Source organism: Castor canadensis, chromosome 8 (genome assembly GCF_047511655.1).
Source record: "Castor canadensis chromosome 8, mCasCan1.hap1v2, whole genome shotgun sequence".
Taxonomy (NCBI): Eukaryota; Metazoa; Chordata; class Mammalia; order Rodentia; family Castoridae; genus Castor; species Castor canadensis.
In genome coordinates this window covers 97,824,781-97,844,417 of record NC_133393.1, presented here as the reverse complement: position 1 = coordinate 97,844,417, position 19,637 = coordinate 97,824,781, and the positions used below count along the sequence as shown (strand labels likewise).

Below are 19,637 nucleotides of genomic sequence, written 5' to 3'. Positions count from 1 at the left end.
ACATTTCTTTTAAAGAAAGGACCTCTGGACATTCAAATTGTTGCCTCTGCTAAGTCTAACAGGACACCTACCACTTTTATCCCTCCAGCCCCTGCCTGACTTCACACGCATTCCTGGTTTGACACTGCCCAGTAGAGCCTTCTCAGACTGCTTGATTATCGTGGAGTTCCTGCACAGTTTCGGCAAGGTGCTAGGCTTTGACCCTACCAAAGATGTGCCTAGCTTGGGAGTCCTGCAAGAGGGACTCTTGTGTCAAGGTGACAGCTTGGGCAAAGTGCAAGATCTGCTGGTGCGGCTCCTGAAAGCTGCACTCTATGACCCCGGCTTGCCTTCTTACTGTCAGGTAAGCTCCTTTCCTAGGCAGGCTGGGAGGGCCTGCTTTGTCTCAGTTTTGCTTTCTCTTTAAGAGAAAAAGAAAAGTCCTACCCTAAAGTCTGGAGAAGTAAGGGAGATGTAGCTTCTTCCTGCTTGAATTTTCCTTATATTTTTCCTGTTTCTTTTTCTTTCTGACACATCTTATTTTGTTCATTTTCCTTTATCTTACTCCTTTTGTAGTTTTCCTTTATAGTTTTTTCATCTTGTCCTACCAATTTGCATTCTTTTCCTCTTGTTCTATCTTGACCCTATAGTTTTCTCCCAGGTTTACCCAATTTGAGTTGTTCTTCCTCTTCCAAATAGTCCCTAAAGATCTTGGGAGAGAAGGTATCTGAGATTCCACTGACAAGAGACAATGTATCTGAGATCCTGCGCTGCTTCCTCATGGCATATGGAGTGGAGCCAGCCCTCTGTGACAGCCTGCGTACCCAGCCTTTTCAAGCCCAGCCACCCCAACGGAAGGCTGCTGTCCTAGCCTTTCTTGTGCATGAGCTCAACGGCTCCACACTCATCATCAAGTGAGAGGCAGGGGGTGGGGATGGTTATCCCTTGCCTTGTGTCAGAATGAGGTGGGGGAGGGGTTTAGCCATCCAGAAGTCCTTGGTGATGTGTCTGCTGCCATGCTGTGAAGATACTAGAGTGACTTGGAACTGAATTTCAGTGCCCTTCCTGGACAAACTTAGCTTTCCTCTGCCATTCATCCAATCTAGGTTCTAGGCTGAACTCCCTTTAGCCCCATTGACCCTTAAGAGCCTCCTTTCACTTTTTTTGTGCTGCTACTTCTACCTCAAAATACCATTTCCTATTCTCGTGCAGCGAGATTGACAAGACTTTGGAGAGTATGTCCAGCTGCAGGAAAAACAAGTGGATTGTTGAAGGCCGGCTCCGGAGGTAGGGACAGGACAAGGGGTAGAGCCCAGAGAGAGGGGAGAAGGGGGAAAGTGTGAAGCATAGGTAGGACTTTGCCTGGAACATGATGCCCTTCCCTTGGGATGATTTATGTTTGTTTTTTGGCATTATCATGTTCCTCACCACAGTGTCCCTTAATCTCTCTTCATGTGTTTTAAGACTAAAAACTGCTTTGTCCAAGCGAACTGGGCGACCTGAGGTAGAGATGGAAGGACCAGAGGAAGGCCTGGGACGGAGGCGCAGTTCCCGGATCATGGAGGAAACCAGCGGCATGGAAGAGGAAGAAGAGGAAGAGACTACAGCAGCTGTCTATGGCCGCAAGGGTCGGCGAGATGGAGAGGTACCCCAGTGCCCAAGACCAAGAAAAGTGGAAGAGAATCAGTATCTCTTTCTTAAATCTGATAACTTCTTTTTTTCTCAGTGTCCACTTGTTTCTCTCCAGATTGATGCTACAACATCTAGCATTCCGGAGTTAGAGCGCCACATAGAAAAACTCAGTAAGGTATTGTAATTCTAACCTTCCAAGTGTTGGAGGTAAGGGCTGGGGAAGAATTGACCATCTTCTGAGATGGTTATCAATTCTGTAGGGAATCTTATATTTCTCCCATATACTAGATGAATTCATCACTGAAATTGGAAATGTTCTTTATTCACCTTCCTTTTCCACTGCTTACCCAGCGTCAGATCTTCTTTCGTAAAAGGCTGCTACAGTCATCCCAGATGCTTCGGGCAGTTTCCTTGGGTCAGGACCGCTACAAACGCCGCTACTGGGTGTTGCCATATTTGACTGGTATTTTTGTAGAAGGAACAGAGGGGAGCTTAGGTAGGTGTGTGTGTGTGTGTGTGTGTGTGTGTGTGTGTGTGTGTGTGTGTGTCTGTGTGTGTGTGAGAGAGAGAGAGAGAGAGAGAGAGCCTGAATTTGAGTCCTAATAAAATTTAAATAGTGGTCTTAGGCTTCTTTCATTTTATAGGAATCAGTATATAGTATAGATGTTAAGATCCCAGGCTCACACCAGGTGTAGTGGCTCACAGCTGTAATCACAGCTACTCTGAAGAATAGGAGGATCCAGGTTCAAGTCTGGAGACTGGCCCAAGCAAAAAGTTAGTGAGACCTTATCTCAGCCAATAAGCTGGGTGTGGTGGTGTGCACCTGTCACCCAACACACACAAGTTGTAAATAGGATCACTGTTAAGGCTGACTCAGGCAAAAGGTGCAAGACCCTATTCAAAAAATAACTGAAGAAAAAAACATAATAACTAAAACAAAAAGGGTTGGGGGTGTGGCTCATGTGGTAGAGTACCCGCTTAGCAATTGTAAATCCCTAAGTTCAAACCCCAGTACTTCCAGAAAAAAAAAAAAAAAAGCACAGGCTGAGTCTGAGTTTGTAGCTCAGAATGGGGGTTAAGAGCACACGCCTGGCACGCACAAGGCCTTGGGTTTCAGAGTGGCCGCCCATGTGCCTTCGCTGCCATTTGCCAGCAGTGCGCTTCCGCTTCTTCATTTGTGATTGGGGCTGTTTGTTCTGTATGATTTGTGCTGAATGTGCTTCTTAAGACTTAAAGCATTAAAGTGAGTTAATACTCCTAATTAAAAATATTGCTTAACAGCGAGGGTGTAACTTAGTGGCAGCACACAGCATGGGCCCTGGGTTTGACCTCCAGCACCAAAAAAAAAAAAAAAAGTACTAATAATGGCGGTGCAGGCCTGTGGCCCCAGCACTCAGGAGGCTAAGGCAGGAAGCGCACGAGTTTGAGGCCAGCCTGGGCTGCATAGTAAAACTGATTCTCAAAGAAAAAACGAGTAATGCTTAGTATATAGTTGATTCTCATCTGATTTTAGCTTATGGTTCTGCTACTGCTGATCACTTAGGAAAACATAGACAATAATATCAATGAAGAGATTAAGTCCAAGAATAAAAGAAAGTACATATCCTGTCTTCATACACTTTTTCTTCCCCATTTATATAGCAGTGTATGTCTTAAGCTTTTTATTTCTCTTTACAGTTCCTGAAGATGTGATAAAGCAGGAAACTGACTCTTGGAAGCTGGCAGCCCATCCAGCACCCAACCCTGCCGTTTTCTCTGTGAAGAGGGAGTTAGCTGGCTCCACCACTTCTGTGGCTTCTCCTGCCCGGACCCGAGGCCGACCCCGAAAAATTAAGCCTGGGTCTCTGCAATCTAGGCATATTAAGGCCCCTGTCAAAGGTCCAGATTCAGAACAGCCTCAGTCTCAGCTTCCACCAGAAGATCAGTATCATGCTCAGCTTCAGGCTCCTGTCCAGCCCCAGCTTCATTCCCATTCTCAGTCCCATAATGGGTTCCTGGAGCCAGAAGGCTCCCCTTTGTCTCTGGGTCAGAGCCAGCATGACCTCAGCCAGTCAGCCTTCCTATCTTGGCTGAGCCAGACTCAGAACCATGGCTCCCTGTTGAGCAGCTCAGTCCTCACACCTGATAGCAGTCCAGGAAAACTAGACCCAGGCCCATCACAGCCCCTAGATGAGCCAGAGCCCGATGAGGCAGAAGCCAGTCCTGATCCTCAAGCACCCTGGTTTAACTTCTCTGCACACATGCCCTGTAATGCTGCCCCTACACCACCCCCTGCAGTTTCTGAGGACCAACCCACTCCTTCCCTTCAGCTGCCTGCCTCCTCTAAGCCAGTAAGTAGCTAGAATTAGTGTGTATTTTTCCCACAGGCTTCATTGGCTAGGTGTTGCCTAAAGTTTAGGGAACCTGTAAACATTGAGATACCCTGTCCTTTCTTATTCACAGATGAATAAACCCAGTGCTGCCAATCCCTATTCTCCAGTGCAGTTCTCTTCTACCCACTTTCCTGGGATGGCCCCTAAAAGGCGAGCAGGTGACTCTGGAGAAATGCCACAGAGTCCCACAGGGCAGGGACAGCCAAAACGGAGAGGGAGGCCTCCCAGCAAGTTTTTCAAGCAGATGGAGCAGCGTTACCTAACCCAGCTGACAGCCCAGCCTGTCCCCCCTGGTAAGTGATCTTGGGAGGAGTACAGTAGGTAATAGTGGTATCCAATGTGGCAGGTTCTCACTCTCCTCTCCCCCCACACACATACCTGTGTTTACAGAGATGCGTTCAGGCTGGTGGTGGATCCAAGATCCTCAGACATTGGATGCCATGCTCAAGGCCCTACATCCCCGAGGCATCCGGGAGAAGGCACTTCACAAACACCTTAACAAGCACAGGGACTTCTTGCAGGAAGTCTGCTTACGGCCCTCAACTGGTAATTAGATAACCTTGACCCAGCCTGAGCTGAAGAGCCCAGGGTAAGTGTTGAACTGCTGCTATGGACAACAGCCTGATGGGCTTCTTCTGCTTTCTCTTTCCTTAGATCCCATCTTTGAGTCTTGTCAGCTACCTGCCTTTCAAGAAGGGATTATGAGCTGGTGCCCCAAGGAGAAGACATATGAGACAGACCTAGCTGTGCTTCAGTGGGTAGAAGAGCTGGAACAGCGGGTTATCCTGTCTGATCTGCAGATTCGGGTATACAGGGATTGGCACTGGTTAGGGAATTATTCAGGGGAGGGCATTAAACCCTTGAACTCTTATTGGTTCCCATTTCCAAAGCGATCTATCACGACCTCTTTATGGGGTTGAGGGGTGGAGAGGTGGGACTGGGGTTTGAACTCAGGGCTCTGTACTTAGAAAGCAGGAGCTCTACTGCTTGAGCCATACCTTCAGTCCATTTTGCTCTGGTTATTTTGGAGATGGGATCTATATGCCCAGGCTGGCTTTGAACTTCGGTCCTCCTGATCTCAGCCTCCAAAGTAGCTAGGATTACAGGCATGAGCCTACCAGTGCCTGGCTACCATGACCTTAAGTGGGGTTTTTTTGTTTGTTTGTTTTTGTTTTTCCCCCTCCACCAGCCCTTTGTTGTGATGGGTTTTTTCAAGATGCAGTCTCACAAACTATTTGCCCTCGCTGGCTTCAAACCAGGATCCTCCCAATCTCTGCCTCCTGAGTAGCTAGGATTACAGGCATTAGCCTCCGGCACTTGACTATTTCCTTTTTTTTTTTTTTTTCCATTTATGTGTACAAAGCCCACCAACCATATTCCCTTACCTTCAACTCCTCCACTCCCCCTCCCCCTCCCACAGGTACTCCCATCTTGGTACCTGTTTTACAGTCCTATCTTTCATTTTAATTCCGAAGTCCATGTTCAGAGGGGTACCTCAGCTGTTACTATACTGTACTTTGGTCAGTTTAGCCGCCTCTATTTCTCTCCCTTATCCTTTTCCTCCTTTCCCTTATTGTCGCTTTCAGTACTTACAGTTATATCCTCTAATTGCACAGATGTAATGTATTTCAGTATTGTTGACTATCATGCCCTTATCCTTTCCCTCCTCCCCTGTGTGCTATAGAGTAGTTCCACTAGTATGAATGTGTTCTGTATATAAATGTGTATGTGATTATGTTTATTTTTGTGTATATGTTTATCTTCCACATACATTTTCTTTTTTGGGAGGGTGGTACTAGGGTTTGAACTCAGGGCCTCATGCTAACTAGGTAAATGCTCTACCACTTGAGCCACTCCAGGAGCAGTATAGCACATTTTCTTAAATCATTCATCAGTTGTAGGGTATCTGGGTTGTTTCCATAGCTTGGCTATTGTGAGCAGTGTTGCAGTCAACATCGGTGTGCAGTTGTCTCTATTGTATCTTGACATTCCTTTGTGTAGATGCCCAGGAGTAGTATCACTGGATCATATGGTAATTCTATTTTTTGTTTTTTAAGGAATCTCCGTACTGCTTTCCATAATGATGGTACTGATTTACATTCCTACCAAATGTTTAAGGGTTCCTGTTTTCTGTATCTTTACCAACCTTTATTGTTGTTTGTATTCTTTTTTTTTTTTTCCCAATGTACTTTTTATTTATTTATTTTTTTTTTCATTTTTCTTTTATTATTCATATGTGCATACAAGGCTTGGTTCATTTCTCCCCCCTGCCCCCACCCTGTTGTTTGTATTCTTAAAGATAGTCATTCTAACAGGGGTGAAATGAAATCTTAGTGTAGTTTTGATTTGCATTTCTTTTTTGGCCAGGGAAGTCAAGCACTTCTTCATGTATTTATTGACCATCTGTACCTCTTCCTTTGAAAAGTCCCTATTCAATTCATTTCTTCATTGGGTAGTTGATTTTTTGGGAGTTCAGTTTTTTGAGCTCCCTGGTAGATTCTGGTTATTAGTCCCTTATCAGATGAATAGCTGACAAAAATTTTCTCTCATTCTGTAGGCTAAGTCGAATGACTATTTCTTTTCCTGTGCAGAAGCTCTTCAGTTTGATGCAGTCCCATTTGTTCATCCTTTCTTACTCCTCTTTTTTAACTGAAGGGCTGGACATGTCCTAGCCCAGACTCTACCCGTGAAGACTTGGTCTACTGTGAGCATCTACCTGACTCCCAGGAGGATATCACCTGGAGAGGTCGGATCAGGGAAGGGCTTGCACCTCAGCGGAAAAGTACCAACCCTTTGGACCTAGCTGTGATTCGACTGGCTGCCCTGGAACAGAATGTGGAGCGGCGATATCTGCGGGAGCCTCTCTGGCCAGCCCATGAGGTGGTGCTGGAGAAGGCCCTGCTCAGCACACCAAATGGTGCCCCTGAGGGCACCACTACAGAGATGTGAGTGACTCCCACCCCCCCATTCTTGGTCCTACAGAGAGAAGGGAGGAGTCCCCTTAGTTCACAGATCCTGCCTCTCATCTCAAGATCACCACATTTCTCCCTGCAGATCATATGAAATCACCCCTCGTGTTCGTGTCTGGCGCCAGACACTTGAGCGGTGCCGGAGTGCAGCCCAAGTGTGCTTGTGTGTGGGCCAGCTGGAGAGGTCCATTGCCTGGGAGAAATCTGTCAACAAAGTGGTAAGAGGTTGGGAGAGCCTGCGAAGGCTGAGGAGCCAGCTGGGCAGGGTGGGTGGGGTCATTGGTAGGCAAAGGCTTAAGGGCTCATTCTGCCTCCTCAAAACCTTGGTCCAGACCTGTCTAGTCTGCCGGAAGGGTGACAATGATGAGTTTCTTCTGCTTTGTGATGGGTGTGACCGGGGCTGCCACATTTACTGCCATCGGCCTAAGATGGAGGCTGTCCCAGAAGGAGACTGGTTTTGTGCTGTCTGTTTAGCCCAGGTAAGTCTTCTGCTCTCTCATTCCCACCCCCATGCAAAAGTCAAAAGATTTTCTTTTCCATCCTGTTTACCACCCGGCCTATAGATGTTCCTTACACCCTCAGTCTCCCCTTGAAATGAGCTCCTGACAGAGAGTTAAGAGACCCAAGTTCTGGAATTCCTTTGGATAAGTCACTTAAATTCTGTAGTCTCCATTGCAGTTGCTTTCTCTCTAAAATAATAATAACTGGCCAGGCACTAGTGGCTCACACCTGTAATCCTAGCTCCTTGGGATACTGAGATGAGAAGGATCAAGTTTTGAGGCCAGCCCAGGCAAATAGTTCACCAGACCCCATCTCCAAAATAACCAGAGCAAAATGGATTGGAGGTGTGGCTCAAGTGAAGCGCAAAGTCCTGAGTTTGAACCCCAGCCCCACCAAAAAAAATTATAACTTTCCCTTTACTCATGCCTTCCCTAATTGGGTTATATGAGTAAATTCACGTGCTGGCTTGTGTATGAAAGTATTTTGAAGCCTCAGTCACACTGAGGTAGGGCTTCTGTTGCCCTGGAAGAGAATGTGGAGCAGCAGTACCTGCAGGAGCCTCTGGGGTGGTGCTGGAGAAGGCCCTGCTCAGCACACCCAGTGATGCCCCTGAGGGCACCACTACAGAGATGTGAGTGACTCCCAACCCCCCATTCTTGGTCCTGGAGAGAGAAAGGAGGAGTCCCCTTAGTTCACAGATCCTGCCTCTCATCCCAAGATCACCACGTTCTCCCTGCAGATCATGTGAGATCATCCCCCGCATGCAAGCAGGATGCAAGCAGAGTGCATCCCTAGCCGTTGCTGACCCCATCTTTTCCTGTCCTCAGCAGGTAGAGGAAGAATTCACTCAGAAACCTGGTTTCCCAAAGCGAGGCCAGAAGCGGAAAAGTGGTTTTTCACTGAACTTTCCAGAGGGTGATGGCCGCCGGCGCCGGGTACTATCAAGGGGCCAAGAAAGCCCAGTAGTGTCTCGGTACGCAGAAGAAGGGCTGTCTCCCTCCAAGCGGCGGCGATTCTCAATGCGGACCCATCACAATGATCTCACGTTTTGCGAGTGAGTTAAGTGAATTCTGGGGACAGCTTGCTCTCCTTCTGCCAGAGGAGAGGGCTGGCACGGGTCAGCATGTGCTTGCAGGGACAGACCTTCATGATCTCTGCACTGATAGGATTATCCTGATGGAGATGGAGTCCCATGATGCTGCCTGGCCTTTCCTGGAGCCTGTGAACCCACGTTTGGTGAGTGGATACCGCCGCGTCATCAAGAACCCTATGGATTTTTCCACCATGCGGGAACGGCTGCTCCGGGGAGGGTAAGTAGCCCGCGTTGTTCACTCCCTAGTTCTCTTACTTTGCAGCTCTTTTTTTTTTTTTTGGTGGTATTGGGGCTTGAACTCAGCACCGCATGCTTGGTAGGCAGGAGGTGCCCAACCACTTGAGCCCCTCCACCAACCTTTTTTCTGTGTTGGGTATTTTCGAGATAGGGTCTCGAAACCTATTTGCCTGGGTTGGCTTCGAGCCACAATCCTCCTGTTCTCTGCCTCCTGAGTACCGAGGATTACAGGCGTGAGGCACTGTGCCCAGTTTACTTTGCAACTCTTAACCAGCTCACAACTGTGCCTCCATCCCTTTCCAGGTACAGCAGCTCTGAGGAGTTTGCAGCTGACGCCCTCCTGGTCTTTGACAACTGCCAGACCTTCAATGAAGATGACTCCGAAGTGGGCAAGGCCGGGCACATCATGCGCCGCTTCTTTGAGAGCCGCTGGGAGGAGTTTTATCAGGGAAAACAGGCCAACCTGTGAGGCAAGGAAGGTGGGGAGTCATCTTGTGGCATCTCCCCCACCTTCCAAACAAGAAAACCTGCCATTCTCACCTGCTGATGCTGCCCTCGGTCCAGACTTAAGTCAGATAGAACTCTGATTTTGACCCTGGCCTTGGCAGCGCCTACATCCTCTTGTCCCTAGTCCCCTTTTCTCCCTTCCTCCTCTTGCTCCTCAGATAAGAGGTGCAGAGATGAGGTCCTTCTGGACTGAAAGCCAAAAAAGAAAGAATTTTTTCCTTTCTATTTTATTTCCTAATTAAAAGTGGGAAAGGGAAAAGAAGTCCCTATTTCCTCTTCCCAGCTTCCTCCTTCCCTGTACATGCCCCAGCATTCTGGGGTTATTTAACAATAGCAATAGTTCTAGTGAATGTGTGAAACCGAGAAACACTCTGTACTGTGTGCGGACCCGCAGTGACGGCCAGTAAAGTGGACTTAACTCCCAAGTGTGTCGCGCCGGACACCGGGCCCTGACCATGCTGCTTCCGTGTTCAGTCCCTCCCCTGCTTCTCACTTCCTCTCCATTCTTCTTTCTTCCCCCCCATTTTCCAGATTTTCTCTCATCTAATAATGGCAAACTATTGTGTACGGGTTCTTTCCTCCTAAATCTTTTTTCCTCTTCAAAGGAAAAAAAGTTCAGAGGTCCCTGTCTTTCTGTCATCTTCCTGCCAACAGCTATCCCCTTAAATGTTGGATCCTCCTCACATGCTGAGTTTCCAGCCTTTTCTGAAACTCAGTGGCTGGGGAGAGGGCAGGCAGGCACCCTGGGCCTTCCAGCCTCCTTCCCAAACCTCCCTCTTGGGAACTCCTCAGGGACAACTACTGCTGAGTTTGGGCGCACGTCTGAGATGGAGGCCAGGTAGCACTTGACTGGCCTCGGAGGGAGAGAAGTTTGTGTGTGTGTGTGTGTGTGTGTGTGTGTGTGTGTGTGAGAGAGAAAGAGAGAGAGAGAGAGAGAGAGAGAGAGAGATTGAGTTAGCAAGTGTGAGTGACCCTGTTTTGTTTGATGGGATCCATTTAGTTTCCCCAAGTGTCTGTTTTTACTCCCATCTTTCTCATTGTTTCATTCATCACTTTTTTGTCTTTGGGAAACCACAGGAACTATTTCCCTAGGGACAAGGTGTGTCTCCCTCTCTCTCCTGGTCATTTGTATTCCAGCCTCTTCAAACTGTGCAATCTTTCAGCAGGAACTCCCACTCCTCTCTGGAGCTTTGAATCTTAAGCTTTTGCATGGAGAGGGGTAGAACTGGATCTTTCCTAACCTATGCGCATCTGTGGGTTTAGTTGTGCTTTCCTTCATCTACTTCATATGCTAGACCCCTTCCCCAGCAGCAGAGACCATGGAGAACAGGAGAGGCAGGGGGAAGGGGTTCTGGGTCTACCACTGCCCTGTGTGACTGTGCCCAAATTAAGCCCCCAACATGTGAGAGGAAAGCTGCTAACTCCAGGCTATAGCCATGGGCCCCTGGCCCCTGCTTTCCTGCTCAGCAGAGCCCCTCCCATCAGAGATTACGGGTACTTGCACTGGGGAGGTGACTGCTGGCTGGCCTAAGCAGAGAGCTTGAGACATCCAAGAAATGTTCTCTTGGGGGCAGAGGGTGCCAGGTGAGGTGGAGCATTCCTTATACTTCTGGCAGCACTGGAGGGGGTGGGGGCAGTATAGGGCCTGGGCAGCCCCTTTCTTATTCCTTTTACATACCTTCTTCCCCATGGCCTATTTCTAAAGTCGCCTTTTTTGTCAGATAAACCTCAAAACTTTTAATTTTATTTGAGATTTTTTTTTTTTGCTTTTAAATAAGAGGTGGATTGAAGACTATTTGAATTGACTTTATATTATGCATAAATATTTATATTTTATCTAAATAACTGCGCCGTAACAAACTTTGTGTTAGATGTTTGGAACTGTTAATAGTTGGGGGCTCCTTTTTTTTTTTTCCCCCATGGCAATTTTCCCCTGGCATAAAACATACTAGATTAATTCATGGTTAGAGGTGAGGTGGATAAGGGGAATGAAGTTTCACTTGTTCTTGCTTTGTGTTCCTCTCCCAGCTTCATCTCTTTCCCTAGGGACCAGACACTCTTAAGGTGGGGTGGAGTCCTAGACTCATTTTGAGGAAGTGGGGGCTGAAGCAGGGGTAGGGATAGGGCATGATCAAAGGGGTCCATTTTTTTCCTCATCTTCACTGCCCCTTGAGCTAGGTGGATTTTCTCTACTGACAAGAGTATTTGGTAGCGAAGGCAGGTAAAAAATGAAGACAACTCACTCCCTGCCCCTTTGTTTCCCCTTCCCATCAATCTGGTAACAGCAAGAAACCACACCATCAACACCAAGTTTCCATGTTCCTTTTACAACAAAAGGGACTGACTTTTTATATAACCAAATGTGGTGTTTTAGTGACTTTTTGATAATGTACAGTTTTTTGTGAATTTAAATTTATTTCTTTCTATATTTTTAGGACCAATCTCATTTTTAATAAGGTTAAAAAAAAAAGGAAAAAAAAAAAAGTCTAGAGAAAAAAACCCTCCTGTTTTGCCATGTGATGTTCCACAAGTGCAGCTGTAGAAAAGTGCTTGTCAGTTGAATAAAAACCACATTTGATAGAGATTCAAAGGACTGTGTGTATTTCTCTTCCCTTTAGCATAGTTTCTCACACATACCTAAAGGGTAGACGGGTGTTAGCACATATGACTGGCTCAGTATGAGATAGGTTTATCTCTAAACTTCTAAAAAAGTGTACAGAAGTCTGCATGATTCCTGTTTCATGGCCTCTGCTTCTATGGATGGAATCAGTTCAGGGTTCCTGTCTGAAAGCCTAAGGTGCTGGGGCAGAGTGAGATTCAGTGTACCTATTTCCTTCCTCCTTGTGAGAAGGGACTTAGCTTCCTAAGCTGCCACCTGTGTTCCTGTGTAGCACATATAGCCTATCACCAGCTCCCCCCTGCCACTTACAGATAAGACACCAACACACAGGCTTTTGTGTTTTGTTTATTTTTTTAAATTGAAGTAAGCCAAAATGAAACTCTACATAAGGAACAATAGAAATCCAGGGATTAGAAAAGGAAAAATAAGCTAGAAGGATGGGATTGTCCTAAAACAGAGTATAAGACACAGTATAAAACTAGACATCTCTGGATAAAGAAAAAATGTACAAAGTGTATTTTAAGTATAAATTAATTTCCTCCCCAAGGTGATTAGTGCACACAACAGAGTATTCACCTACCCAGAAAGGGTATGTGTTGGAGTCAGGACATCAGTGATGGGGTACTAAATGTGTTTAGTCAGACTGAAAAAGTGTTACTACCCCTTAGGCTGGGAGAATTGTCTTCTGAAGAGTTGAGGTGGAGAAGGAACATCTTTCAGCCTTACTAAAATCACTAACTTCCCTCTTTGGTGCTTGGTTACCTTCTCAGCTATATGGCAGCCTCTTAAATTCTAAGATCTATTCCAATGTTCCTGGGGTAACTCCAGCCACTTTATTATCAGAGATGGTCACACAATACCACCTGGCCTGTCACGCTAGGACCTATCAGGAGAATTCATACTATTCTAGGGTGATCAGTAAGCCAAACTCCTCAGAAAAGACATTCCAGAAGTAGAAACTCCCAAAGAGTTTTTGCATCATTTGTTCATGAGCCCTTTCTTAACCTTCATGAAGACAAGACAAAAAAAAAAAATTGTAAATTAGGTGCTTGTGCCCTTGTTGAATTGTGAGACTGTGAGGTAGATGAGTAACAAGGACAAGGAAGTTAAGGGATCTGCCAGGACAGTGAAGGCTTCAAAATAGAAGTGGACAGGCCAGGAAGAAAGCAATGTCACTGAGGTGATGAGAGCGCCTAGTGTTTTAATAGTCACATGGGGTTCAACAGAGATAAGAGAACTACAGGCTGGTTTTTCTTTTCTTTTTGGCAGTACTGGGGTTCGAATTCAGGGCTTTGTATTCCCAACCAGGTGCTCTACCAGTTGGGCTACACCTCTAGCCCTGCAGGCTGGTTTTAGCTGCTGAGGGAAAATTTATGGAAGGAAGGTGAAAACTGAATAAACTTTTAATAGTGCTAATGCTTGGAAGGATCTAAAAGTCAGGATGCACAGAAATGGAGTGGTTGGTTTAAGAGGGAATGAGGAAGAATCAGTGTAACAAGTCACAAGACTTAGGACCTACCCCTACAGCTTGGCTTTTATATGATACCCACCGTCTTCTCTGAAGCCTACTTGATCCAGGAGGCTGGAGGCAAGCTGGTGGAGTAACTCAAGTGGCAGAGCACCTGCCTAACAAAAACAAGGCCCTGAGTTCAATCCCTAGTCCAAAAAAAAAAGGGGCTGGGGACAAGTCTGGACCTGCCCACCCACCCAAGTATATTACTCTTGGCTAAGAAGGCAAAGTAGGCAGGCCCTCAAGAGTGTAATGCTTATACTTTACCAGAAGGTGAGGCATTTGCCTAAGAGCACCAGTGGTTCTTTTTTGAGACAAGGTCTTTATAGGCCAGGCTGGCCTTGAACTCTATATTTCCTGCCTCAGCCTCCAGCGTCCTGGAATTACAAAGGCATGTGCCACTAGATCTGGCTTGCAGTGGCCCCTTTTCTGCAAGACTACCAACTACTGCCAGGCATTCCTTCAATAGTCCAGCAAGGGCTCTCACAGAGCCTCTGGCCCCAATGGGCTGACACTGGAATAGGGAGCCCTGTGGACAGTGGAGGTGCTGAGGATGAATAAACTCACTGGTTAGCAAGTTAGGAAGAGGAATGGAATGGGGCTGCAGTGGCTCAACCAGGGATGGCCCGTGTAGAGCAGCAAGGTTGTGCTTTACCCTCAGTGCAAATAATGTCCTCCTCCCACTCCTATCTATCACGGACAAGGGCTGCTACCTCTTTGGAGCCATCAGGCTTCCCAGACTGAAGCTCTTCAGATTCTTCAGTTGCAAACACTAATGTAGCAGCCTTCCCCAGTGTCATTCTTAGCAGTACTTGCGTCCTCCTCAAAAGTCCAATCATCTAGGGTCTGAGCATTGCCTCCACTCCTGAGAGGAGCAGTAATAATACTGACATGAGATGGGAAGCTCAGAGCCAGTAACGGATTACACCATCTGAGGCGTGGACTCTGGGGTGTTCTGTTTAACTGAAAACATAAAAGCACTAAGTACTGAAATATTTTAAGAATGTTACAAGCATCTGCAATGAGTAGGGGTAAGATGTAAAGTATAGAAAGAGATCTGGCTTCCATGAAGACAGGATTCAGAAAACACTAGGCATAGTGTTGAGAGCCCAGCCCTGCCTTTCTCCAGTCATTACCCACCATCAGAAATGAGCTAACAAGGGAAAAATAGAAGTGTAGACCAAAAGAGGCAAAAAAATTTCCTTTGTATGATTAACCACTATAAAAATAACTGTGCAGGCTCCCCCATCACTTACCTGCCACACCTGCCCCAATCAGAAGCACTCATTAAAATAATCTAACAATTAGATCCACACAAGGAAAACCTCAAAAGATAATTTCAAAGTTAAAACAAGCCATTTGAACATATTTTAGGTACAGAGAAAGGAGACTGAATCAAGTTCTGGGAGGCAGAAAAGGGACAGCAGTGACAAGTTTCTCTACAGGAACCCCACCCTCACAAACCTATTAGGCAAAGCTTCTCCAAGTTATTGTCAGTCAAATGAGCAGAATTCTGGGTTTGTTTTCTCTGAGGCCACTGGACAAGAAAGCAGCTTTGGTGCAAGCAGCTGTAGTATACTCCTGTTTACTGAGGGCTAGACACTCAAAAAGCACTATCTGCCCAGTTAAACCCTTCTAGAAGGCTCTTGGGGCTTTTACACTGGATAAAGCTTTTCCTGCAGTTGGAAGTAGCAATGAGAAGAAAGCAGAGGTAAATTTGTTCTTTACATTTTTTATCTTGTCCATTGCCCCAGACTTCCTTGTCCCCAGGATGGACAAAGGGACAGTCTGGAGTCAGGGAGGGAAGGGAAGGAAAGCTGGACCCAACCTCTACATGCAGCCTCTGAGCCAGTACTTGGACTTGAAGTGAAGGGGAGAATTCTTTCAGTGTATGAGGAAGTGACTGGAAGAAGACGGGCAGGATCTTACTTCTTAGAAGATGGGCAAAGGCTTTCTCCTACCTGTCTCCATGTGCTGCCATGTTTTGCAGAAAAGAATAGTTAAAACACAGAGGCTTTTTAAAACGTCTTTCCTAACCTTGTAAATAATGAGATAGGATGTATTGCCCTTTTCTACCCTAGCTCTCTGTTGTCCTTCCACAAGAAGGAAAATGATTTCTGATGTCCTGGTTCCCTGGAGAAGGAGTCCAAACACACCAGGGAGGGCAGGTCACTCTGCACAGCTGAAAGAGCTCTGACCCTTTTCACCTATGCATAGCACACACAAGAGTCAGTTCCCAACGTGAGCCCTCCACGTTACATGTCCATTTGGCATGTGCACAACCACCATGAGCCTTGCAAGAATAGCTCTTGCTGCATACAGAGGTGTCAAAAGTCAAAGCCTAGGAAGAATTTAAGGTCCTATTTCCATCCCTCCCAGCCAGTTCAATGAATGTCAAAAAGGCACTGTGTCCAGGGTTGGGGTGAGAACCCCACTCCAGAAGACAGGGAAACACTTTATATCAAGGCTTCTCAACCTTGGCACTATTGACATTTTTGAGCCAGTTAATTTTTTGCTGGAGGTAGTGGGGTGACCTTGTGCACCACAGGATGTTCAGCAGCATCTATGGTCTGTAGCAATGAGATGCCAGTAGCGCACACACTCCCATTCCTAGGCATGGCAAAGATGTCAGATAATGGCAACAACCTTCTGGGGACAAAACCACCTCCAGCCAAGAACCATGAAGCAGCAGATCTTCTACAGTGGGGAAGGTGCCTTAAGTGGATCCAGCAAGGTCACAGCTACAAAGACTCTGAGCACTTAACACAGCGATACGCAGCAGAGAAGAGACCTGGGGCAAAAAAGAAGATCCTTCAGATGACAGGAGAGCAGGCATTCCCAAAAAGCTGGAACTGGAAAAGATACTTCCTCAGAGGGTGCTGCTCTTGGCAGTGAGAAGAGCTAATCAGAAGTCAGTCCAGTCTTCTGGAACTTTCCAGGAAAGACCTAAGTCTTCTACCAAATTTGCTTCAAGGGTGACTTACTTCCAAAGGCTGTGAGGTCATTTCTTGAATAAGCCTAGGTCACATCTCTGCTTCCTGTAGGCAAAGTCTAGTCTTTTCCCCAGAATGTGACAGAGCAGAGGAAAAAGCCCCTTTCACTGCCTGCTTAGTGTTTTACCTTGTTCCTTGCCCAGCAGGCCTTTCCCTCCCCAATTCCACATGAAATTTCTTTCAAAAAGGAAATTCACAAACATAAAAAACTATAAAAAGGCAAAGTAGGCAGGCTCAGCTATATGGAAAAAAGAAAATGAACAATCTGAGAGAAAGAAGGCAAAAAATGTGTGAAGACGGTATATGAGCAGAGAACTTTACAAAACAAAAATTTTAAAGTCTGCATATTTTCTTAAAACACATGCATATATATATATATATATATATAAAAAGTCCATAACCAAACTCAGCAAGTAGAGCTCTCAGCGTTCTAGCACCACATCTTTCTGTTGTGTTTTTAAAGAAATAATAAATCATTTAAAAAGCTTTCCCAAGTAATTCCAACATATCAAAAACAGTTTTTCATCTAAAGAAGCTCCAGCCACCATGTCTCTTTGGGGTAGGAAAAAAGTACATTGCAATTAAAAACAAAGCAAAAAACTTTCTTTGCAAAAGAAAAAAAGTTTTTGATCTCCTTGAATGTAGCATATACAAAAAGTGATGGTTCCCTAGGCTCCATCAGCAATGGGGAAACAGCACAGGGTAGGAGCGTAGAGGTTTCTTCTCCCAGGCCCAGGCCTATGAAAAATGATGGCCAATTGTTAGTCCTTAGGGCCTACAGATGGTCTGTAACCTGTTTAACCCTCTGGAGTCTGGGAGCGTCTCCAACAGTTTATTTCTATTCAACAAAGATGGGGAGAGGAATCCCAAGAGGTATGAATCATGGTGGGAGAGAGGGGTGATGACAAACATGAGACCTGTGCTATGACCCAGTTGGGCATGCCCCCACACCCTAGCATGAGGTTCTTACCCACTGTTACTTGCTGAACTGGAAAGAATAAACCCCATGGTCTGAGGGTGTCTCCACTGCCACTTGATTCTGCTGGCTGCTGCTCTCCTGTGCCATAACCAAGGAGGAGAGTTATCTGATAAATTCTTGTCCTTATGTCCCACTGAAGGGGCCTCACTAAAACCCACCCAAAACTGAGTGGCCTCCCCAACCCACCCACTGTACTCCCACACATCAGTGCATACACAGCACTACTCTGCTGGAAGGAATGTAAAATGGTGCAGCCACACTGGAAAATACTTTAGCAGTTTCTCAATGTTCATAGCAGCCTGCCCTCTTCCCAAGACATACTAGCCAACTTAAGGGAATATAACTTCTGGATGGCCATGAAGTTTTCTTTCCTGTGTTCATAAATCTACCCACTACTGTGAACACAGAATCAGCATCGCTGTGAGAAGAACATCTTGACTAAGAGAAAATCTGCCTTTTTCATCATCCTATCCTCATTGAAAAGAAATGATGCTCTTACCTCGACTGAAACATTGGAAGAAGGCACAGGGGGGTACTGGGAGATGTAAGCGCCTTGCATAGCAGCAGCTGTAGGCATATACTAGAATGAAAAACATCAATGGTTGGCAACTGGGAAGCTTTAAATACTGATGCTGGGCTGGCAGAGTGGCTCAAGTGGCCTAGCAAGCATGTGTTCTGAGTTCACTGGGGATTGAACACAAAGCCTCATGCCTGCTAGGCAGGTGCCACTCCCCTTAAGCCGTACTTCCAGCCCTTGCAACTTTTTTTTTTTTTTTTGTGGGACTGGATTTTGAACTCCCAGGCTTTTTACACTTACAAAGTAGGCACTCTACCACTTAAGCCAGAACTCTAGCCCATTTTGCTCTAGTTATTTTTGAGATGGGTCTCAAGAACTATTTGCCCAGGCTGGCCTCAAACTGCAATCCTCCTGATCTCATTCTCCCAAGTAGCTAGGATTGCAGGCATGAGTCATTGGTGTTGGGCTATGCAATAGCTTCTTAAAAGCATTCCAGGCATCCTAAAGAGCACTGGCTTAGAGATACTTCTGCCTGTATGACTTCCCTCTTTCCTGACTGCCTTCTGCCCGTTCCTCAACACGTTGCCTTTCCTGCTCCTCAGCCCTCCTGCACGAGTCAGAATGCAGCAGGCCTGAAAGAAACCTACTGGGCTTCACCCATTCTTCCTGTTACTATTTTAGTAAGCATTCCTAGGAAATGTATATTAAGTCTTTTTTTTTTGGGTACTGGGGTCTGAACTCAGAGCCTCATGTTTGTTAGGCAGGCACTCTACCACTTGAGTCACTCTGCCAGCCCCAAGTCTTAAACTAATACACAGACAGACACACTTTGTTTAGTTTTATGAGTAGGAAGCAGGTAAAAGGGACAGGACAGCAGAATGACTGTATTCTTGACTTATAATTATTATTTTTTAGTTTATCTTCAATTCTGGGTGTGCCTTCAATGACACAAAAATGGCTTCATCTTAAGTATTTATGCTAAGGAGTTCTACACAGATACTCCTTGCTCTGTAGCAGTTTATAATTAGAAATATTCTGCTTTACCGTGCCTGTGCTGCTGAGAGAGAGGTGGCCCAGTTGCTGAGTAAGAGGTCCCATCATGGAAGCAGGCTGGAGAGAAATGGGGTGATCTATCCCTGGTGTCAGAACTGAACCCTAAGGGTAGCAACAAAGGAAAAGGTCAGGTAACAACATCCTGTGAAGCTGCCTAAAGCAATGATCCAATGATCAATGGCTACTAGGACCACTGAAGGCAGACACTTTAAAATTCTCCAAATTAAAAGCCCTAGTGAGCAGTAACCCAGCTAGGTAACAGGAGCAAGCACTCTGACAATCAGACTGGAGTAACAAACATACAGAATATAGGGGCTTATAATCGGGTTGCACAACTTACTGAGCCAGAACTCACACCCCCCATCCCCTGCCAATCAGGCCCCGTATTTTGCTTTATATCACACTGCCTCTTGCTTCTGCCCACTTCTGAACACTCACTGAAGGCTGCATGAGGTATGACTGGTGGTGTATCCAGGATGGGTTAGGTACTTGTAGAGGAGATGTCTGAGTCACTCTCTGATGCAAGCAAAAACAAACAAAAAAGTTAACAGCCTAGAAACTACTGTTTGTATCAATGATCTGAGAATGTTCAGCAAAACTCTCCAAAAGTTGAAACATCCCCTCAGAATATAGAGATGTTAAGACAAAGATGTTTAAAAAACATTAACAATTCAT

General features: G+C 46.0%; 2 protein-coding genes across 28 annotated transcripts in view; one reads left to right on the top strand and one right to left on the bottom strand.

Annotated features, from left to right (window-relative positions):
- Baz2a (bromodomain adjacent to zinc finger domain 2A) overlaps positions 1-11,880 on the top strand; it is a 40,587-nt gene extending 28,707 nt beyond the window's left edge. For 8 of the 13 annotated variants that reach the window (XM_074083662.1, XM_074083663.1, XM_074083661.1 and 5 more), the window contains 16 exons: positions 89-343; positions 679-893; positions 1,192-1,266; positions 1,444-1,624; positions 1,706-1,786; positions 1,900-2,107; positions 3,289-3,941; positions 4,054-4,276; positions 4,374-4,529; positions 4,638-4,789; positions 6,639-6,928; positions 7,038-7,170; positions 7,285-7,431; positions 8,281-8,507; positions 8,620-8,763; positions 9,087-11,880. In XM_074083662.1, coding sequence (XP_073939763.1) covers positions 89-343; positions 679-893; positions 1,192-1,266; positions 1,444-1,624; positions 1,706-1,786; positions 1,900-2,107; positions 3,289-3,941; positions 4,054-4,276; positions 4,374-4,529; positions 4,638-4,789; positions 6,639-6,928; positions 7,038-7,170; positions 7,285-7,431; positions 8,281-8,507; positions 8,620-8,763; positions 9,087-9,252 — 3,306 coding nt within the window. In that variant the 3' untranslated portion in view covers positions 9,253-11,880. The remainder of the gene's footprint in view (positions 1-88; positions 344-678; positions 894-1,191; positions 1,267-1,443; positions 1,625-1,705; positions 1,787-1,899; positions 2,108-3,288; positions 3,942-4,053; positions 4,277-4,373; positions 4,530-4,637; positions 4,790-6,638; positions 6,929-7,037; positions 7,171-7,284; positions 7,432-8,280; positions 8,508-8,619; positions 8,764-9,086) is intronic. The other 5 variants (XM_074083668.1, XM_074083669.1, XM_074083672.1 and 2 more) reach the window with 5 other exon arrangements.
- Positions 11,881-12,242: 362 nt separating this feature from the next.
- Rbms2 (RNA binding motif single stranded interacting protein 2) overlaps positions 12,243-19,637 on the bottom strand; it is an 83,542-nt gene continuing 76,147 nt past the window's right edge. For 9 of the 15 annotated variants that reach the window (XM_074083678.1, XM_074083685.1, XM_074083684.1 and 6 more), the window contains 5 exons: positions 19,401-19,478; positions 18,959-19,064; positions 17,892-17,972; positions 17,384-17,470; positions 12,243-17,151 (listed from right to left, as the gene is read on the bottom strand). In XM_074083678.1, the coding sequence (XP_073939779.1) occupies positions 16,940-17,151; positions 17,384-17,470; positions 17,892-17,972; positions 18,959-19,064; positions 19,401-19,478 (564 nt within the window). In that variant the 3' untranslated portion in view covers positions 12,243-16,939. Of the gene's footprint in view, positions 17,152-17,383; positions 17,471-17,891; positions 17,973-18,953; positions 19,065-19,400; positions 19,479-19,637 lie in introns of all 15 variants that reach the window. The other 6 variants (XM_074083680.1, XM_020163265.2, XM_074083679.1 and 3 more) reach the window with 5 other exon arrangements.